Raw genomic sequence first — 24,016 nt, forward strand, 5'->3', positions numbered from 1 at the left:
TCCAAATAATATTTAAAAAATATTTTCCGACTGATTATCCAAAAAGCTCAAGGATAAAGCGACTTTTTAAATAAACATATCCAAAATTACAACAAATTTATGAATCTGTAATTCCAATATTTCTAAAGTGTAAACCGTATGAATGATCGGATGGGTGCAGTTTTATCTCCGTTTGCGGTCTCTGTTAAGTGTGCGTGTCTGGAGCTTGTCAAGTGTAACATTAATTGAGTATGACATCATGTACACTTTCCACTTCTTGAAATGTCTGTTAATATTTCACATGATTCAAACATGATTCTCTGTTTTATTTATAGCCTAAACCGGAGCACGATGTTAAATAACTGACCTGAAGTGATTTAACGTTGGAGCTTGTCTTCCATCTCTTAAAGTTGGCCACATTTATATCCACATCAGCAGTTAAGGTAATTAACCGATTAAGACTTTATTCCGAAAAAAAAGTTCAAATGCTCCATAAAGGTTTAAATGCTTCATAAAGTATTCATCTCTTTGCAATATTCCTCCTTATGTAAAACGAAGAAACCGCAACATGCACAATCTTTTTTCTTCTTCTTTAAACTGTACTGAATTTGAGAATGTTAATTGTTCTTGAGCTTTGAAAATGCGTTGTATAAATTTAACAGTATTATTATTATTATTCAACTAAATAATGGTGTCATATTGTAAACAATCCTGATAGACTTTCAGGACTTTCACCTGTTTGTAAGCTATATCAATTTATTCTAATTTCTTTTAATATTTTAATTTAAATGTATTATTCACCGCAACATGTGTGCTTGACATTTCACATTTTGCTTGACAACTCTTGCCTCCAGAATAATGTTGTAATATTTGCACAGACAAATAAATTTTTTGTTTCCTGCATATATTAATATCTGAAATACCAGGAGAAGCCACAATATATTCCACAGTTAATGTAGCCTACAAATTCAGCTTCATCTGGTAAGAAAAAAAAGAAAATAATAAAATAATAATTGTATAATAATAATAATAATAATAATGAATTAATTTGAAAATACATATACAAGGCAAATTTCATTAAAATATTAAAAATTAAGAGTAACACTTTAAAATGGGCATTTCATTTAGTTTTAACATGCTTCTGGTTTAAGCCCCACCCACACCTGCCTCTATCCGAATACAGATACGGATAATTTTGTCATATGAACAGATACAAATACAGATAATGGCTTCGCTGCACACCCCTAATACATACCCTAACTCATTTCCAGTTATACTTCAGCCCTGTGAATTTATGATAAAAGCTCCTGGAAAAGCTTCAAACACCTCATAGGACTTTGGTCTTTGGTCAGCTCTGAGCCACAGAACAGAATGATTTTTCTGTCCTTAATAAGGCTCTTACTCCTTTGACACAAGTTAAGATGTAAGTACTTATGATAACGCTGGATATCACATATGGGTTAAGAACCGTTTGATATGAACTTACCCTTAGAAGGAGATGTCATTGTTTTGGGCCAAATGTAAAAAATTAAATAAAAAGAAAAACATGAATAAGTGATAATCACACATTCGTCTGATTATAAATGCTGTCTTTGCAGTCTAGGACTTTCAATGCTTTGATTCACATTTCATTTAGTCTGGCTTTGATTGAGAGCAAAGATCTGGCTAGATCACAGAGTCACAACTTAGTCCACCACGGCTTTATCATGGCCACTCTTATCCTCTATTGATTCTGACTTCCTTTAAAGAATTCTGTGTGATTCCATGATCTGTTTGGGTTGAATTGTTTCCTGAGCTGAGTCAATAGCTAAATTTCCTCTGCAGGAACTCAGTGACCCAAAGGCTTGCTCGTAAAGGTCTGGCTGTAATTTGATGTTGTTTAAAGATTTGTTTACCTATAAACATGCTCCACTATTTGATCTACAAAGCCACTACTACCAGCACCACAAAAGCATTTTTTGTGTTTTTATGTAATAGTTTTTTAGTGTTACACAATAAACAAAGAAATAAAAATATCTTAATACTTATTTAATAATTAGGATTAGTTATTTGAACAAACCTCTGACCTTAAGTTTTCAACTGTGGTGCATAGTTAGTTTTGCTAAATATTTTCCATGATTTGAAAACTCAAATTGTGTGGCTTTTTAAGAAGAGATGCACTCTTATTTCTTCTTATTTCTAAACAGTCTTAACTAGGAATGGAAATATCGTAGAGACTGGGGGGAATGGTAAGCAGCCGCCCAAATAAACATACCAACTGAATAATGATGTGCTCAAAGCTAATCATAACACCTTAGTAACAGTGTAATAACACTCTTGCAATCAACCTTAACACAGTGAAGCACCTCTTACATTATCTTCAGAAAATACCCCAAAATCTAGTTGCTTTTATAAAGTAAGAAGTACAAGTTTGATTTCTCCTGAAATTGTTGACCTTTCATGACTACTGTAAAAATACCAAGGAACATTGTGCATGATATTTCTGTGTGCTATCAGACTACTTTTTTACCAAGAGAATAACATCAGAATGTAATAAGCCTTGTGACAGGGCAGAGGGCGGGGCCGTGTCGTGATTCCACACACCTGGCCCCTAATCAGGCTAATCAAGCCTCAGAGAGGGATACAGGCCGACTGGTGACTGCAGTGGGACAAAGAGAGAGATTTACAGACTCTGACATCTTTGTGCATTTTTGATTATTCAACTATTCGGGCGATTATTGCAAAGATTAATCATTAGCTCTTAACCGACTATTCAGCTTGTGCCTCGGCTTAAAATGTTGTATTAAATGTGCTTACTAACAATAAAGAGGACAAAATTATCTTTTAAAATACCTCTAAAAGAGCTGAATTAAAACAAAAATATAGTAAAGAAAAATACACTCATATTCAAGATATTTGCTCTATAAGCTAGTCTGAATATCTTATATGTTGCTTCTCAGTTAAATGTGTCTTGTTTGAATAATTTTTCGATATTTTAAAATATTGAAATATTAAAATTAATAAGATATTATATTCAAAATTTGCAGATAACAATTTGTTCTTCTGCAGCATAGCTACTAAAGAAAATGTAAATATTTTTATTTTGGAAAACAAACAAAAAAGATTTTTTTTGCATTGTATTATGGACTAAAACTACACCCATTAACTTTTTGTTCACTTGATTTCGATCCATCTTTAACTCACAAAAAACGAACTCTTTCTTCTTTATAGAGCTGCGTTGGGAGCTTTTCTGATTGTAAGCAATTGTCATGTGGGCAACTGCCTCAGGGCAGTTGTTTGGGTCCATTGTTGTTTTCAGTGTTTGTTAATGATATGTCACTTGCTGTTTCAAGAGCAGATGTTGTACTTTATGCAGACGATGCTACAATGTTTTACGCAGCATCTACAATAAATGGCATAAGTTGCACCTTGCAGAATGAACTTAATGCCATTATAAATTGGGTTAAACTTAATAAATTAGTTCTCAACATATCTAAAACTAAATGTATAGTCTTTGGTACTAAACGTATGCTTGGCAAGCCTTGCAACTTAAATCTAATTGTTGATACATCTGTGGTAGAGCAGGTGAGTCAGACTAAACTATTGGGTGTTAAGCTGGATAGTCAGCTCTCCTGGGCTGATCAGATTGATCATATTGTGTCAAAAATGGCTAAAGGCATTGCTTTTTCCAGAAGATGTTCAGTATATTGTCCACTAGTAGTTATGAAAATAGTTGTCCAGTCTTTAGTTCTGTCACATCTGGGGTACTGCCCAGTAATCTGGTCCAGTGCTGCACAGGGACATCTGAAAAAATTACAAATCGTTCAGAATAGAGCCGCAAGAGTAGCCCTTGGTTGCTCTTTTTCAGCTCTAGTGTGGATAAAATGCACACCTGTTTGGGCTGGCTAAAGGTGGAGGACAAACTTAATATAAGTCTTCTCTGTTATATGCATAATGCTCTATTTAAAAACAATCCAAAATCTTTTGTAGATAAGTTGGTTTTTAGTGGGTATTGTCACGGACATGTTACGCGTCAGGTGAGCTCAGGTGTGTTAGTGGTTCCATCTTCAAGGTCCAATTGTATGGCAAGAACAGTATTAGTTAGATCGTCATCTGCTTGGAATAAATTGGATTTAAAAACCAAGGCATATATCCAACATATGTAATTTTAAAAAGACTCTAAAACAGATTACAATTAATAGTATTACATCAGTTAATTTGTGACTGTTTATAGGTTCTGATATTGTCAAATGCTGTAAGACTCTAAAACTGATTACAATTAATAGTATTACATCAGTTAATTTGTGACTGTTTATAGGTACTGATATTGTCAAATGCTGTATGAGTGTGAATGTGTATATGTGGATAAATGTATACATGCGGTAATGTTATATGAATGTTATATTTATGTATGTTATATTTGTGTATTTTAACTGTACATATGTTTCAGTACTTTTATGGGCCACAGGAAGACTAGCAACCACATTGTGGAAGCTAATGGGGACCCAAATAAATAAATAAATAAATAAATAAATCCCCGGTTTTCTTCACCATAAGATGCACACAATGACACTCATATTATAATTCACTATGTCGCGAGCAATCACTATAAACAAAATCTAGCTGCAGCAACCGTGCCCCAGTGATGAGCGTCTGCGCGCGAGACAATGTATCAACCGGGAGAAGTTTGAAATTATTTTGCGCTGTTTTTCACGCGACACATATAAGCTGCTATGACCACACAGAAAAATGCCGGTTTTGGAGTTTGTGCAAATTTATACAGCCCGCTTCCTTATTATTTGAACTTTAATAAAGGATACATTAAATACAGTATATAATGTTGCAGTGTTGTCTTTTTAGATAAATATAGTTATATTTGATAGTTTTGCTCAAGCGGAACACCAGTTACGGCTCCGCTTTATTTCACGACGACACTGCGTCTGCATTTACTGATACTGTATTATGATACTCTGCGATCTACATCACCTTAATCTGTTTGGAATGTTTGGATTGCGTCTGGACTGTGAGCTGTCCTTTCTTCCTCTCCTCAATCAAGTGCGAGCTGAAGTGCTGCTCTGCTACATGATCATTAGCGTTTCAAAAGATCTCATGATGGGTCAAATTAAATCAGACAACTTTTCGACAACGAACATTTTTGTCGAAAATGTGTTATTGTTGACGATAATGTTGACTAATTGTTTCAGCCCTACTCGTAATCTAGCCAGCCTGGGTAGTGGGAGAGCACACAATTTGGAAGAGGCGTGCATGGACAGTCTAATTCCAAAGCAAAACAGGTCAGAGCTTTTAGTTTATAGTCATGCCAGCCTAGTAATCACTATCTGAGACAAACCTGAGAGACCACACAAAGCCCTGCTGCACAGCCACTAACAGAATGGATGTACTTGCCACACTCTATTATTATAACTCATTATGCTTGACTAGCTTTTGTCATTAAAGCAAACATAAAGTGGTGTAATCAAAGATGGAGCTTAAAGGATGTAACAGAGGGGCCCTGCTTTTTAGGTTGGCAGATCAGAATTAATTGGCTGTTAGGAAAGTGTGGCTTGCCAAAGCTATGCTTACCGATGCTTTAGGGTCTCGCAACTTCCTGTTTATCATCATGCAAGTGTCCATACAATTTTTGTTTTCCTCTTGTCAATAGTCATCATGGCAGGAAAGAGTTTCCATGGAACCAGTGGGAAAGTTGTCCAAGTTGGGTGGTTTGTGATGAAAAGACCCAGTGCTTGGCTAGCTAGTAGGTTTAGATGAAAAGAGGGAAAATGGAGAAATAGAGAGTCATGGAAAGAGAGAAAGCTAGAGAACTCTGCTCCTCTGTCCACCCTAAGCATCTGGATCAGGGTCATCCCATGCAGGGTAAGGCCTAGCCAATGGAGGGCTTTCAAAAAAAACAAGCTGCTCTTCTGCATTCCAGGGGCTGCAATCCCTGGCTCTTCCTCAGATGAAAATGTTTCTTCTGCCCTCATCTTCTACTTCCTCTCCCCGGATCACCTCACAACTGTCCTAGCTCTTTGATCTGCTTCAAATAATGAGACAGATGAACACATATATTCATAATCAACCTGGTTTTATCAATGAGGTGAAATGAGTATGAAGGGTGTGTCTTTGTGTCTCTCCTAGTGAAGTGCATTTTCAAAACTGACTTGTTGGTGGGTTGCATGATAGACTAAAAGATCATTATAATTATGCTGGTTCCGGGTTCACCTGACCCCAATTTTACATTTTTATAATGGGGATATTTACGTTTTGTTCACGTGTTCAAAAACAGCTAGACATTGGAACGTCAGTGTCTTGAGAAACTTTTTTAAAAGTTTTACTATTTCAATTTGCCACACCATCTTAGAAACAATTCTCATGGCAGAATGCTCAAAAACAGCGCAAGACATGACACAATGGCCAAAGACATCCATCTAAATGTGTATTGGTATTGTAGTGGTGGTGCTGTAAAGGTAAATAATTTGAAGACACGAGTTGTCTGAGAGGGTTTACTGTGCAAACTCTTTAACAGCTAAAACACAGTGCACTGTCCTCATGCTAAAGCATCATCTTAAAGTAATGGTTTCCAAATATATATAGATAAACTGTTCAACATCACTAATCATGACCCATTCTCAATGTCTCTTTTACTCAGGCTGATTTCTTTGGTATGTCCATATCACCTGTTCATATTGGGTAAAAACTGTCAACAAAATGTGACATGGAGAGAAGTATGAAAACCTTTTCTCTCACATACACACACGTAAACCTGAGCCAGACACTCAATGCCTGTCTAGAATTGTTTGCCAATGACAAGGGGATCCATAGGTATATGAAATGTGGCAACACATGAATTTCAGCGGCAGCTGCCTTTGGTGGTTTTGTGGAAATTTACAATTACAGTGTTCATACCTGCTGTGGATTTGATTGCAGCAGATAAAAATGTCTCTCACTAACAAGAGTAATGCCAAGCTGCCTTGAAGGAAAAGTATTTGTATTTATTCTTTTTATTGTTATCCTTCAGGCAAACCTTGACACTTGAACACACAACACGTGAATCATTTCAAAAGCCCTCTTCACGCCATGGCAGGCAAATTGGATCAACTTATCGGCTAACGTTCAAGATGAAAACAGTAATACCCATCCATATTTTGAATAAATAAATAAATAAACTTTTAAAAGAGAAAGAAAGAAAACGGTTAAAGAAAAAGAAAAATAACCCAACAACCGTTAAATATTAAAACGTAGCTGTCCTTAACAGTTTAAAAAAACAAGACCGCGATATGTACCAAATGTCAAAGATGTCATTTATATGTATGTTTACATAGGAAAACATTTGAAAAACAGTGCGGACAAACACCAAAATGGTGTGAATATCCAATAGGCTAGCAATGTGCTAACCTCAAACTATTGAAATAAACTGCAAGTTGAGTCTTTTTGTGCATTATTTGTGAGGCATGCTAGGTTGCTGCCTATCGAGCATTCCAAATCAATCAAATACGAGGTTCCATAATGTTTAGGATACTGCCTTTTTCGACACAATAAATTGATAATTTGTGGGTCATATACTTACATATTCTCTCTGTTTTTGAGCCTCAGGGTTGAGCTTTCAGTACTTAGTCTTAGTGGAGGCAAGTCAGTTTGCCAGTTTAACTGTAATGTGTCAAACAAGCCTTTAAACCAACTTCTCCTTTTGAAGTGCACAGGCTGTGGACTTGAATCCTGAGGTCATGGCTGTAAAGCCCTCTGTGGCCAGTTAACAGCCCTTAGGAATGACTCTTCCCACACTCTTTGTGCTCTTGAGCTGCCTACCCAGAAATTAAAGAGATGGTTGGACTTTGGTTCTGCAATACCACAGCTTAGAACTACAACCCATTCATGTACAGACCATCTATCTGTAAGACATAGTGTATTTATCTCGCTCATTATTTTCATTTTATTATCCCACAGGGGCACCTCCTCTATTAAATCCAGGTGATATGGATTCTCACAAATGACCTTATGATAATGCAGAATGTCACTGCAGTCCATCGTCTTTCATAGACTCCGGTTTTCATTTCACACAAATATGATTGTGTGAATTTAATACGAAAGATAACCTATTATCAACTTCACTTGCAGCAGAGCCGTTCTATAAAAGGGAGCTGTTAGTGCTGTCTATACCTGCATCCAAATATGCATATGTCCCTATATATTGAATGGCAAAAGCAGTATATCAATTGAGTATTATGTCCAAATCCTCAGTATTCAACAAACAGTAGGCGAAAACTACCCTAATGACCCACTACATTTGCCGAGACTCTACGGTGTGCACCCACTGGAAAATGTAATGTCCTGTAATCCTATGGGAGCTCAGGAGATGTTACATTCAAAATGATGAATTAAAAAAAAAATAATAATAATAATAATAATAATAATAATAATTTTGTGTCTATTTTCAACTTTCTTGGTATATGTAGTATATATAGCCTTTCCTTGTGGTTAAATTTTTCATATTTAATAAAACCAGTGTAAATTATTTGTGTGGTTCTTGTTACAACGTTGTATATTCGGGTCACGGAACAATGCCCGCAATTAATTAAATGCAGTATGTTCGGCACTCATCTTAATGCCTAAATAAAATAGTTTTTAAAGACTGAGAAGTGTGTTCCTCATCAGATGGAGTACATACTTTTAAAATGATTCAGATGCAGCCTATGCCTCAGTCCCTTTAAAACTTAATACAAATTATTTTCTGGGTGTGGACTTGCTTTTTTGCTATAATTAGTCTAAATCCATTGGATGCTTTACAACGCCCATTGTTTTGGTCATTTCTCTATTCCCACAAATCTTACCTTCTAGACAGCTTTTGACTACATGAAATGTTGTTAACACGAAACAGAAGTTACTTTAAACAAATATTGTCTTGTATGAGGAAGAGGAACAGGACATAGCTATCCCCCTGAGTTCTTGTCCAAGTCCAGCTGTTAGCTTCACAATTTGAACTGTGTTTCTCACACAAAATGAAACTATTAAGGAGGCACTGGTTATTGGGTCAGGCTAAGACCTTTTTAGCCTCTTCTTCACTTAGTCTCCACTGGCTTTCAGAAATTCCCAGGGTGAAAATCTGGAGTGCATTAGAGACCCATGAATCTTGCCATGCTTTCAAAGTCTCAAAGGTGCATCATGCTGTACACAAAGGGAATCAAGACTTACCTGCTGCCCCATCACAATAATAATTACCACTAACCTTCCCCCTTCCCCCTGTTATCATTAGAGATGATGATAATTGCATGGATGGGAGCACAGCCTTATCCCCCAGCTGTTTTTCAATTCGATTCACCTTGAGCTGAGCCAGTTTTGCCTGAGCTCCCAAGCACTCTGAAAGACTGAGTAAAGGGGTAATTCATTACAGGAGAGAAGCCTCCTAATATCCTGACATCAGAAAGCTGTCAGAGAGAGGCTGAATTATACTCATTCAGACAGCTTCCCTTGTATTTATGGCTCATGTTTTGTCTCAACATCAACAAACTCTCTGCTTGTTCAAGTACTTGAACAAGAACAGCACAAATTGTGTCACTAATAATTGATTGCTCTCGAGGAATATCCTTGGACACTAATTTCCAAGCCCTACTCGCCTACAACAAAATCTCCACCCCAAATTTGTACTGTCCATTAAGCACTTGTCTTGTTCCAAGAATCTTTGTTATGCTCTGCTCAGATTAAATTTGTGTGTGTGTGTGTTTTTTTCCTTATTGATTGCCCTTCTCCGATCAATAAGAGTTCACCACGATGAAAGACTGTTAAAAAAGTGTCAGGTTTGTATCTAAAGGGTTGCTTTTTGAGATTGTGAACATGCATTTAAGAGGCTAGATGGTGTGAAGTGTAGTGGGGTGGGTTTTATATCATGGCAATAAATTGGTTGCAGGGTTGCGAAAGAGACCTCTTTGTAGCCCTGGTCACTGACAGGAATTAGTCACTGCTGGAATTCTCTGGTAAAATCCTAGTGAAAAATGAATATGCCAAATTGTATTTAAAATATATTTATTTCATGATAAGTATACTACAAATACATTAAAATGTCTAGGTACTAATTGAAAGTACCATATAATGACACTTATTTCATGCTTTCTTCAAATGCACACAGATAAACTTTAATCACTACAAATGAATTGTGAAGTAGTATAGTTTAGTTACAAATGCCCTTAGGAGAAGTATACATTAAGTTCAAATATAGTGCACTTTAAGAAAGTACACTGGCTAGGTGTTTGATTCCATCCACAACTTGTTTGAACAGTGTTAAAAGCAACGGTTATAATAATGTTCTTCAAGCACAAAAAAAAAAGAGAAAAGAAATATGACTTAATATATCCTAATATACACTGTATACTTTAAATGATGCCATATTTGTTCTGATAACTATTAAGAGTGCATATTTTATTTGCATTTCAACATCCTGTTATCATATTAACAGAGAACACATATATAGCTTATAAACTGGATGTCTTATAGGTAACTAATGATGGAAACCTTTTCATTTAGAAATGATAGATTGAGTGAGAAAGACTGTGTGCTTTTCATTATTTTCAGTTCACACAGCTTATTATTTATTTATTTATATTCAACAAAAGCCATTAACATGTCTGTTAAGCCAATGATTATGATACCACTGGGTCACTGAATTGGTTAAACTGCATGTTCTTGTGTACGGGCTCCTTTTTATGTATCTATTCAAGTCTCAAGCAGACAGTCTTTTGTTGTTTGTGTCTGCATTCAACAGTGTTACAGAAGTACTTTATACCCTGTGTTTTATTCCATTTTTAAAGCAGCATATTGCATTCAATATTGTGTGACTTGAAGAGTTAAGGGTTAAAGTAATTTCCTCATCCCCAATAATAGGGTACAAAACAATAGTTGTTTATTAACCTACTTTGTCTAATGCTGCTTGTCTGCTCAATCTTGACTTACTTTGAATTAAGACAAATTTCCCTCTTGAAATAAGAAGAAGCTCAAACCAACAGAGCATTTAAAACTGTTCATTCGCTTGTTAACATTCGGCAAACAGCATATGGTCATTCTACAACTATCACACAAGTCATATCATGTAAGTTATAACTATCTACACACATATCTGGACGTATAATAGTGGATTATGGAGCATCTCCTTATGGTTCTACACTCGTCTACAAATAACACAGCATGTCAGTGGCAGCTAGTTAGCCAGCGCGCACTCATCCACATTTATACATTTCTGGCAAGTTAGCCACTGTTGGACAGGGGCCTTTGTAGATCAGTGATAAGATGGACCAATCAGACATCTGCATTCTTTTTACTTTTCTTTGTGCTATTGTAATAAAATGTCAGGTGTTAAAACTGCATATGATTAAAGTCAATTCCAGGAATTTACTGTAATGTCTGTTGGTGTTTCTGCTTGGGGACTTGCTATTGGCTGCTTTGTTTGCATAAATAATGAGGTAGGTGTGTGTAGGATTTGGGTACTGTTTGGCAGTTTTATTAAATATTTAAAAGTAAATGGGGTTATAGATATGTACAGCTTAATGTTAAATATGTTGTTTTATGTTATGAAAAGGGGTTTATTTTAGTTACCTAGGGTGAGATTAGTGCCGCTTTGAGTGTAATCCTGTGTGAATCAGTAAAGTATTAGTACAAATCTTCAGTGTTTTCATTGTTGATTAACAGTGGTTTAAGACTCACACTGTTTGGTCCCCAGACTTTCTTCCCAGTTATACCCATGCTAAAATACTATTAATGCTAGTGTCAGAAGTACATATATATTAAAGCCAGCTTAAATTCAGAATTATCAGTTTATGTATGTCCAACACTCTTACAGTGTAATGGCGATGCAATTGTAATTTCACTAAAATACATTATACAATCTATTCACTGTATTTCAGTATAGACATTCAAGGATATTTAAAGTGTACAAAAGTATTCTTGAAATAGTTCAATTTTAGTGCAACTAAGAATACTTAACACATCTTTAGTTGCACCACAGCACTGCTTTGAGCAAACTAAATTGCATGAAGTACAAAATTAGTTGTTCCAATTTATCGGACTTTAAGTATATCAATTTATAGCCTGCTAAAAATACACTTTGTATACTTAAGTACCCACAAATAAAGTGTGTTGAAGTATATTATTTTTTCACAAGAGTATAGTGTTTTCAAACCTCAAACGTGTTTCATATTTGGGGGGGTCTTGTATATTGGCGGGGATATAGATTACAAATCAAATCACTGTAAAATATTACTGTTAATATTACACTCAGGCTTGATTTCATCACATTGGCAATATTCAAGGTTCGGATAATCATTTTGCAGAGGTAGAAGATGAGTCGGATTATTCCAGTCAGACTGCACATTCTCAGAATGTATATCCCAGTGGAAAGTCAAACTTTGCATGGTCTGCTTTGCTCTTGTGTTGCCGGGACATTGAGCATGTTTTAAGAGGACCGGTTATCAGTGTTTTCAGTCTTCCGCTCAGCATATTTAGCTTTACATCTCTGTGACTTCTCTTGGGTGAATCATTTCACTCCGGATGCGAACATGTGTTAGTGTTTAACTTGCTAATGCTCAAGGCTTTGATTGCCTGGGGGGATAAATCACATGGAAGGCTCCCAGCAGAAGTGTTTTGGTCCTGTAAACAAACTCTACACCCACATGTGGAGATCTTTTGGAATCGAGGAGCTCCCATGGGCTTCCCTCTGTCCAAAAATCAGAGAAAGGGCTTGTGTGAACTTCAGTGATTTTTCGGTTGCTTTTTTTAATCTCTTTTCTTATTGTAAGTGCTATTATTGCTTTTAAATTTCACCCTTTGCTTTGGGCCCCTGTTGCCGCCAAAAACTATTCTCTCATCCCTATGTATTACAATGTGTGTGGACTCAACGCACATGCATGTGGTTATGTTGGCATAGACAATCTTATCCAGGCTAGTGCTTTACTAATATTGTGCAACTTCCTTTTCCCTGAATATCTCTCAGCTTTTTGTTTTTCTTTTAATGGATCACATTATTAAGGCATCACTCTGAAATACTGCTATTTCTATTACATTAAAACACCCCACAAATAATCGGTCCTTTCTCAAGCAACCAAAAAACCACCTAGCTGCTTCTTTCTCTGTAATAGCTAACTATCCCTCCTATTAAATAATGTATACATTTTCCTTACTAAATGATAAAGGCTTTGCTTCATTCATATGTTATTTATGTCGTATCATCTTAATTTCTTTGTATAAATGTGGTTTTCTATAAAGAATGTTAACGACCCATCTGTATAGGTTTCACAGTAGGTGGACTAGGTCTGTGCTCTTGTAAGATAAAGTTGCGAGGCGCAGGAAAGGTTTTATCCGCATCCAAATAAAACTTTATTTCTCTGGCACTTTGTGTCTAAGAAAAGCACTTAATAGATCTTTGTTTCTTGGTGTAATTTATCCAGAAGTGTATTCTAGGGCATATGCAAGCATACACCTTATTCCCCTTTACAAGTATTTTGCATATGCTCACCAAAAATTATATTGACATGTATGGCAGCCAGAAACACAATGGGGCTTTTGACCCATAACTTTTATTTTATTGAGGAGATGCCGCAGCACCGTTGAATGAATTGTAATTATTATAGTTTGTTGTGTACAACAATCCTCTCTAAAAGCACACGGAACAGCGGGTGGTGGGAGTGTCGAACTGAAGGCACCCCATCCCTACACCTAAATCTAACCAGTTCTCATTATAAAAGTGTTAACAAGCAGATTAAGGTACAATCATAATAATAAATTGAAAAATGTACAAACAAAATGACTCGCATTTCAAATCTTCTGAAACTATACAATAGCTGCAAGTGAGGAATAGAGGGAAAACTAAGGTTTTATTTGCTGAAAATCTTACACCTCCGTGGAACCAGTGACATTTCATTCAGTGTCGAAATTGGTCAAGACAAGCGAAAGCCTATGGCATTTGAAATCACTGACAAAATCACTGATTTAAATTTTTAATTGGTGTGAGTCGTCAGGATTTGAGTGTTATGGAAAAACAAGACCATGATCATTTAATAAAGACATACATTTGATCTGTTCCTCACACAAATTCATCACAAAGCCTCAAATAAATGAGTTGAATACAGCATCAGAGTGGCAGACTAAGGGTGATGTTTGGGGGTGCAAGAAACAGACCAAGGATGATATATTGGTGGTTTTGGCAAAAAGTCACTATAATGACCCATTTTTATAAGAGTGTGTTGCACCTCATAAAATCAATTTTTGATTGACCTTAACTGCATAAGCAAATACAGCAAGTCCCAGTGTGACATTCTCTTGCCACCCTTGATAGTTCTAAAGTGATAATTGGAAGAACATGAAGAGCAGTTTTAGCCTCTTTGAGAAAATGTTCTCCTCTCTACCGTTTGCCTGTGTGAGTTTTCTAAGCACTTTATATTGGGTAAATCAAGAGGCTTAGCTCACTTGGCTATTTTGAATTTTGCCTTGTTTGCCTTGCATGCAATTTTTTCTCGGGCTGAAGTCTTCCCATCGTCCTTGATGATAGAGGGAGAAGCTGTAGCCAATTGTGCAGTAATGATTTGCATAAACAAAATACAAATTAATTCCTGGTGACGTGTTTTTCTTTTCTTCTGTCACATAGTTCTGCAAGTTCACATTTCCTGTAATACTATAAAATAGTGCAAGCCTGCAATGCCCTGTACCCTCTGTACACATTTTTGAATAGTAAGGAAATATGTGGGGCTGACAAATCAGCAAGCTGACAAAACTAAGCTGCCCAAACTGCCATTTCCACCATAAGTGGAAGCAGTGATGGGCTGACTCGGACTGAGCTGTGTCTATTTCATATTAATCCAGCACTGCTCGGAACAAGAAAACGCAGGCCTTTTGGGCTGTGGATCTCTAACAGCTGAAGAGCCTGAGGATGTGTTGAGAGCATCATGCTGAGAGCGTGGGCTACCCAGGTGGGTGGGCCAGCTGGTGGAAGGGTGTGACAATGCGCCTAAGGCGGTGATGAGGGGATCTTAAGTCCTACAATATGGCTAAAAGCTGCTCCCTCACCTTTACCCCTTCCCTTAAAAACATGGAACCTCTGGGAGTCCCATTTCCTGATATTTTATTTTTTTCTATTCCTCAAGTTTCCCATATTGAAGCTTTGTTTTAATGGGACACGCACTGAGCGAGCTGGACTTCCGCCACTCTGTTGAGTGGAAACATGTCTACCAGTCAATGAGGCCTGGCAGATTGCACACCATTCAACCGCTGTGTGTTATGTACTCATGATTTCATCATGGTGACACATTTGAGCTACCCCACCCTATGAGAGCAGAGACACCCCACTAGCTGAGAGGGGAAAAGGTTGCAATAAATGGCACAGTAAAAGTACTACAAGCTACTTAAATAGATCTGTTGAGATACATTCACAATAGTGCTTTTTACAGGTCTGGGAAACTAAATTTTTTATTTTAACTTAAAACCGTAGCATTAGGCTGTTGCACTGTTATCAGCTTGTGAGACTTTTGAGAGAGATATTTAACTAAAGTTGTCATGTCATGCCTTTTATTATTATAGTTTTTATTATTATTTTAATATGTCCCTTATTCTTCACTTATAATATTTTTTAGTTTTGTTTTACCCCCCAAAAAACAGCATTGTATCTGCAAAGCATAATCATTTTCCACTCTCATTCTGACCTTTTGTCAGAAATGCTCAATTTTGGTGCTGCTTCTCCTTGAAGACTTAATAATAATAATTAATAAATGCCCACTATTTTGATTGGCTTTCTGCTCTTGACTGACCTGCTCTCTCATTGCTGGGTGGGCTGAGGAAGTGATAAGGTAAAGTAGGTGTTGATGTGTTATTGGGGAGGTAGTCAGATACAAAGTTTTATCACAGTGTGACATCACAATGTGGATGAAGTGGAGATTGAGTTATTTTGGCGGCTTGGTTTCAACAAATGCTATTTTTGCAGTGAGGAGGCTTTGAGTTCTGAAACTTAAAGGGTGTTTTGACCTTTATATGTTAAAAGATCAAGGACAATTGTATTCCTTAGGTCATGACCCCTTTAATTACTTCTAGTTTGTCACCTGACGTAGTGGGAAGATGCTAGCACAATTGAATTAATTGGTATTAGTTCAGTCTGAGTTTTTTTAACACACTTTTAGAAGATCAATCTGAGCATTCTCAGTGGAGTCACCATCACTTCCAACCCAAACCAGACAGACATATTTACCAAAGTGCTGTTGACGCAACAGCAAGGGCATATAGCCAGCAGTAAATACACCTGTTTAGGAGATGCTCCTGCTTTTGTAGCTCCTTTACATATCCAGATTCCTTGGGAGAGGCTTGTTTAATTGAGATTTCCTTAGAGACCTCCATCTTGGGCTTAAATAAATAGCAGAGTTGTGATGATTAGCACTGAGGTGCACTCGTACTCCCACAAGCAATCCGCCAAACCAAGGATTCTTCCCAGAAATTCTCTCTCCCCCTCGGCGGATCCCAGAGCTATGGCATTGATTGCTCTCTAATTTAGATAGTTGGTAGTTGACTGTGACAATGGCTCAGCTGAGGATTTCAATGACGCATCGCATCACTTGGGGAGAGGCTGTCTTCATCCCTGAGCAAGCCTCAAAGGGAGCCAGTCCCTGGAATTCCGGTCATACATGTACAGCACTAATGCTGGTTTGGGGCTGTTCCAAGCTACCATGGCTGCTGCTCCTCAGGATTACAGAAATAACACAATTATCTCCATGGCTCTGAGCCGTTGACAGAGTGAGCCCTGTGTTTGTCAATAGCAGGCCTGCAAAATCTTCCTCCAATATAGTGAGCGAAGTGGCAGCCACGCGCTGATGGTCACATTAGCACATGATCTCTCGGTATCTCTATATGTTTATCTCTCTGTCTGTTTTCTATCCCTATGTCTCACATTGACTTACCTGTCTGTCTCTATTGGTTATTCCTGCCTTCCTTTTTTCTTCCTCCATTTATTTCCTATATATATATATATATATATATATATATATATATATATATATATACTATAAACATTAAGTCTAACATGCATCAGTGTCTCCGTTTAATCATGACACCTCTGCCATGATCTAGTGTTTCCCTGTCCTAATCCTTTTCACCCTAGATCTGTTACTGAGGTGCCATATGTAGAATTACCTTATTGAGAGCAACATATGTCATTTTTATTGCTACAGGAGGAGCTCATAAAATGTGTGGTCCAAAGCACAGGAGTCATTATTGTGATTTTTGTTGCCAGTATATCAAGGCTGCATGCAAAATAGAACAATCCATTTTTTTAAAACAAAAATTGTTTAGGTTTTGTGAATTTTTAATTCTGTTTCTTGTCATGACAGTTGGTGCTGCTGTTTTTGTTTTATAATGCTTGAAGTCCTGACCATTTGCTTACTATTTTTAAAACACAATTAAACTCAAATGTTTAACCCAGTCTCAAAATAAGTTCTAATTGTTAGTACAAAATGGCAAAATTATAAGAAATCAAATCATGCATTGGCTCATAGAGAAATATAATCATAGTTTTACTCCTATAGAGAAAAATAAATGAACCTATTAACAATGTTATCATATTTTTTCCTAAACCCTAAATCAAACCCTGAATCTAACCATGAGTTTAATAGAGCAACACTGTTGTGTACCATAGAAAAGAAAGATCATCAGGGTGTTGAACTTGAGGAGGAACTAATACAGGTTTTTGACATATAGTACATCAGTCATTTGTATTGCATAACTGACATTTCCTATCTGAAGTTTTGGATAGGAGGTTAGCTAAAATTTGATGCCTGCAATACCTTTTCAAATTAGATATGTCATACAATATCTTGTGATTTCACCATATTATACAAATTATTACATGTTTTCGTGAGACTGTAAATATTAATGTTACTGTTGAGCACTGAAAAAAAAGAAAGAAAGAAAAAAAAATTGCTCTTAAGTGTTCAATTGTTTTTTTTGTTGTACTTGCAGGGCACATATATATATATATATAAAAAAAACTTAAAACAATTTCAATTTACAAAAGAAGCTATACTGACTATATGTATACATGCTTTCTGAGGATATGTCTTGAAAATAAATGTATTTTGTCTTACTGCACTGTCATTTTTTTCCCCACTTGTTTATTCTTACAAAAATGCATTTTTTATTTATTTATTTTCTATAAATTTTTTATGGTTTTTAGATATTTATACTGGAAAACAAGACTTGTTTGTAGTGAGCAGATGCATTTAGTGGGTTTGATAATTAATGCTCACTCTCTGGTTCTGTCTCTTTTCTTTTCAGTGAAAAAGGACGTGGACAAAACAGATGACAGGATGACACAATTCAAGAAAAAAGCGAAAGAGCTGCGAATTCTGGATGCCAAGACAGCCCAGAATCTGTGTAAGTTATCAGCATTCCACATCATCTGTGTCCCCTAACACCCAGCCAAGAGACACCAGACCTTTCTTCCAAAAAACTATTTGTCTCTAGAATTGTTTTTTTCATCATGTATTTCTTTTTAAAGAAGGCCTAGACATTCTTGCACCATACTAGAACAGATCCAAAAATATATATTTCTTTTAGAGTTTAATACAGAAAAGAGTTCCGGCTGCTGAATCTATAGCCACAATGTTGTCAGGCACTGAGTGACACTTTTCTCTTGTTATTTGTTGTTTGTTTGTTTGCTTGTTCGTAAATAACATGGCATCTTTGAAATTCCTCTTATCCTTTTGTATTGTCAAGCAGCATTCGGGAGTATTTGCTTTTCTGCAACAGGTTTTGTGGGTGCTGCTTTTTGATAATGTATTCTACCCAATACGTCTGATATCAATTGTACCATAAACACATACTAGGATAACAAGAGAATAGGACAAGCCATTTCATTTCTTTTTGCTTTATTCTTACCACAAGCAGAACCAAATAGTTAATTGCATAAACATCCAGCATATGTTGTTGTCCTCCAGTGGGGGTTATCCTCCGCACTACTTAAAGGAAACAATTTTCTCTTTTAAAAGCATTCTGACAACCAACTAACTTTTAGTTTTTTTTTTTGTTTGTTATTTCCATCTATGGAATTACATAACTATATATAAAGGTCATTTATTACTATTTCTATAACACATTTCTACTAATTATTACAATTTCTATTTAACTATCAAGTTAGGGAATAAAATTGATGAGAACATTTCTGGTGTCCCCATAATTCATATCACTTAAAAACATATTAAACTATGTTTTATTGAAAATATTAAAATGCAGAAAGTGTTTTTTTGAGGGTTAGGTTTAGGGGTAGGGTTAAGGGATAGAATCTATAGTTCATACAATATAAAAATCATTATGTCTATGGAGAGTCCTCATAAGGATAGCCGCACCAACATGTGTATGTGTATGTTTGGGTGGTTTACAAGGACATTTTTTGGGGGGTTACAAACTGGTAAAAACAAGGGTTTTATAATAAAATTTGGTTTATGAGAACATTTGTAGTATCTCCATATTTTAAATCACTTAAAAAACATACTAAACAATGTTTTATTGAAAATGTAAAAATGCAGAAAGTTTTTTTGTGAGTGTTAGGTTTAGGGGATATAATCTGTATTTTATACTGTTCGTACAGTATCAAAATCATTATGTCTATGGAGAGTCCTCATGTTGAATGCTGCACTAACCTGTGTGTGTGTGTGTGTGTGTGTGTGTGTGTGTGTGTGTGTGTGTGTGTGTGTGTGACAGAGAATTCATTGTGTTCTCAAGAGTGCCTGTGACTCTTTGGACTCTGATTGATGAAAGCAGCATGAGAATGCAATTTTATTCCTCTTTGGAAATCTTTGTCTTGAAGAGGAGAACACCTTAGATATACAATATCTCACTTCATGAAATATTCATGGCAAACATTAAAATAACCAGCCACCCGAGTGTATGTTCCACCTGTGCCTGTTTTCATCTAAGCCGGAAGAGTACTAGGATTCCAATTGAATACGTCAATACAATTTGTATGTGCAAATAGAGGAAGATGAAGCTCAGAGTTTGGCTATAGTACTGCGTATGAAGAACTAATTTTATACCTGATCTGAGTGTTGATTCAGCATAGATAATAGAGATATAATATCATAAAAATAGAGATACAATATTTATTCACTGCCCGCAGCATGAACATGAGAATCTTTGAATATGCTCCGGTCCATGTCCTACAGAGAAAATGGCATTGCCAACAGTAGAAATGTGTCAAGTTTAGGGATATGTTGTACCATTTAGACTGGGTATGTCAGCGGTACGGCCAAGCAAAAGTTGGCATATTAGTGTCGAATTCAAATGATATGAAGTTACAGTCGAAAATATCCATTAGTTATCTATCTATCAATTTTTTTATTAGGGCCCGAGCACTGAAAATGCGGAGCCCTATTGTTCTTCTAAGGATTAATTCTTCTTTTCAAGGTTTTCAGTACTTTTGGGGTACATAACATACGTGAAAACTCTTGAAAGTTTGCACACACATCAGAGTTGCTGGCCATTAGGGCGTGGCAGCAACTCTGATGAAAGGAAGTTGGCCTTTCGAAAAAGGCATGCTGAGGAATTTAAAATACTCCTCCCAGGGATTTAATGGTACAGGCACCATATGTTGGCGACATCATGCCAAGACATTGACGATGCTAAATTGCGGAGGGTTTTCTGATATATCGAACGGTGTTGCCAAAGGGACAAAATAATATAAAAAACATGGAAAAAGGAAGTCTCGTATGTTCTGTGTTGGAAATCATATGCTGTTTAGACCTCCCTGGAAACTGGCCTGCTTGTTAGATAAATTATCTAGTTTGTTGATTTACCCATGTAAATCAAAAATTGCCTGACCCATCCATCACACAGACATGATTTTAGCTTGTGCAGGTCCCCAGACTGCGACCAAATGGTCGCATTTTGCTTAGATTTATTAAAACAGGGTTTCTGCGTGTCCTTAAAAAGTGTTAAATTGAATTTAAATGTAAGGCCATAAAAAGTCTTAATATCTTAAATTAATTTGAAGAAGTCTTAAATTTAATTTGCTGAGGTCTTAAATTTTGGGGCGTGAATAGAGGAGATGCTTAAAACCTGCACGAGTCAAAATCATCTCTCTCTCTCTCTCTCTCTCTCTCTCTCTCTCTCTCTCTCTCTCTCTCTCTCTCTCTCTCTCTCTCTCTCTCATGCATTTAGCAGCTGACGGTTGAGTTTAGTGTGAGCACGTGCAGGGAAGCACAGTTTACTGAATTTACAATGTTACACGTATAAACCTCCATAAACCCGTTAATCCCAACCGTAAATGCCGTTATTTTGCGTCTCTCGCTCCTGCTTGTAATCAACAAAACTGTCAAACGGGACAATTTGCAAAAGGTTGGCTCGGTCTTTTCACGTATTACAAATCTTGGCGCTTCCTTATTCTCTTTCATAATTTAATCTGTTAACATTTCAATACATATTGTCATCTTTAAATGGCCAATTTTAAGGTAACTGTTGTATTTCGAATTTTCACACAAAAATTCAAATAGTCATCACTTACTTACCTTCATGCTGTTGCAAACCAGTATAACTTTGTTATTTCAGTTGATATCAAAAGGAGATATTAGGACGTTTCAGCCACTTTTCACTTACATTGAATGATACAATTATGCATTGATTGTGTCTGAGACTAAAAGTTTTTCTTAAAGTGTAAAAATTAAAAATTTTCTTAGCATGTGAATAAAGAGAATGGTCACAATATTGGCAACATACTTTAGGCTACATGCATTCTTAATTAATTAATTTAGAGATTTAATGTTGTTTTAACTTGTTTAAAAAAAATAAACACAAATGCACAATAAAATATAAAAAATGTGTCCAGAGACATCCAAGTTGTCTCAGTGGTTTTGTATTTACCAGCTAAAAAATTATTAAATGTGTTTTTTTTTTTTTATTATTATTATTATTATTATTGTGAAAATGGTCTTACATTTTTCTTTTATTTGGCCTTAAAAAGTAATTACATTTAATTCCTTTGAAACTGCAGAAACCCTGCAAAAACACCAACACCATGAACTGTGTCTACTGCACTAGAAGTGGCCACAACATGCAGGGAAAACCTGCATGTTGTGCATTTATTAATTAGTTTCTGTATTAATTACCAAAGAATGTATCAGTAATATAGTTAAAATGGCAAAAATATGAATAATAGAATTGCAGGTCGATTTAAGGTGTGCGCCTCTACATTTTCTGCCTATGCCCCTAAAATTTTCAGTTAGGGGCTACAGTGCTCTTAGTAAAACAAGTTAGTCTGGAGACCTGTTGTGTGTAGCTTTCTGTTCACAAGGAAAGTGTGAGAGGCCCTTTTTGGTGACTATTCAGTGTATGGCTTTTTGAAGAACACTGTTGGCTGCCAATTGGAAACTGATGATTACAGCGTTCAATTTAATTCTGCTCCTGTTGCATCGATGGTTCTATTCACAACGTATTTTTGCAGCGGTTGAGTATTCTAACCAATGACTAACATTTCTGTTGATTATGAGACGGCAATGGCCAATCAGAGCTGCATAAATTAGTCCTCCGTCCTATCAGTAATGACAACTGATACTAATGCTTTATATTCCACCTCTGTTCGTGGTGGTACAGGAAAATGAATACTGAAGAAACATCACCTGACATTCGAAAATAAGCTGTAGAACAAGATCGAAAAGGACTTTGTAAATATTTTGGATTCATTGCATATTGCACTGCTCGCTTTGTAAGTAGATGTTAAATAGGCACAGACACGGTCATTATCAAGAGTTCAGAACATTTTGCGGAGCATCACTGAGCTTGCGTCGAAATGCAGATCTCAAACCATGTTAACCCTCTGGGGTCGACGGATGCGCCGAATTTAAAACAAATATTCTCCTGCAATGCAATCTGTTTGAAACAAAGCGATGTACAGTTTTTACCGGTCCATCTCATTATCTGTAATGTGATCCCACCCACCAGCAGAGCACGCCATTCATATGCTAATGTGCTGAGACGATCAACGCAAATGTACACGCCCCCAACAGTGTTCAGAGGTTTGATGTAAACACAAACTTTTCTGTGTGTTTGTAATGATACACATTTAAGGAATCTCCTGGATATTAAGGAAGAGTTAACATTTTCCTCATAAGAAGAGCGGGACTCCAATGAACATTTGTATTTTGAAGAGAGACTTGATCCAGCCGAGGATACAATTTCAGACGAGTAAGTCAATTAGTTTTCATTAGTTGACATGCTATTTTATATAAACATGTTCATATTTTACTAATGGGACTGTATCCAGACTTTCCAGACAGGATTCAGAGTATTGACATTTGAAATATGACTCCTAATAAGCAAGTTTCAGTTACATTTAAATGCTGTTTATGCTAAAGCAGGTATTTAAATTGTATGCTGTATGATATAAATATGGTATGTAATATGATATGATATATAAATTATATGAATGTTTAGATTATATTTTATCTATTTATTATATAAATTTCAGCTTTGATCACAAATTGCCTTTTACAATATATTTAAATAGAAAACGGTTCTTTTAAATTGTAAAAAGAGTTCAGAATATCAATGTTGTTTCTGTATTTTGGATCAAATATATCCAGTCTTGGTGAGCAGAAGAGACTTCTTTTAACGGTAGTGTAGGTCTAAAATTAAGTAAAGTCTTTATGTAAAGAAAATGTATAGTCAGATTTCTTCTTTTAACTTAAAACTTGATTTTGATCATTAAGTCTCCTCACATTCATTCTCTATCCCTCATTGATAGGCCCAGGGGAGGGGTCTTTGTCTTCTCACGTGTAAATGACCTCCATATTCATGATAGTTCACGCCTCCTCGCATATTACCTTTCAACAGTTACTACTTACAAAAGTTAAATTACTATATTGTTTTGAATGAATGAGTGGTCAGGATGGTTTTCACATCATTTTGTAGCAAAACCTCTAGGCTACAAGATCCAGTTCTCAAAAGTCTTGTGGACAAATGTTTAGTATGTGTTATATTACCTTATTTCAGTGACTTAACATTTTAGTTTTTTCAAAATCATGCATAAACATTATTTTCTCAAAAATACAAATCT

General features: G+C 36.1%; 1 protein-coding gene across 5 annotated transcripts in view; it reads left to right on the top strand.

The window, feature by feature from the left end:
• LOC127659387 (protein diaphanous homolog 2-like) overlaps positions 1–24,016 on the top strand; it is a 609,426-nt gene that overhangs the window by 310,924 nt on the left and 274,486 nt on the right. For all 5 annotated transcript variants that reach the window (XM_052149176.1, XM_052149179.1, XM_052149180.1 and 2 more), the window contains one exon: positions 18,247–18,345. In XM_052149176.1, the coding sequence (XP_052005136.1) occupies positions 18,247–18,345 (99 nt within the window). The remainder of the gene's footprint in view (positions 1–18,246; positions 18,346–24,016) is intronic.

Source organism: Xyrauchen texanus, chromosome 19, assembly GCF_025860055.1.
Source record: "Xyrauchen texanus isolate HMW12.3.18 chromosome 19, RBS_HiC_50CHRs, whole genome shotgun sequence".
Lineage (NCBI taxonomy): Eukaryota > Metazoa > Chordata > Actinopteri > Cypriniformes > Catostomidae > Xyrauchen > Xyrauchen texanus.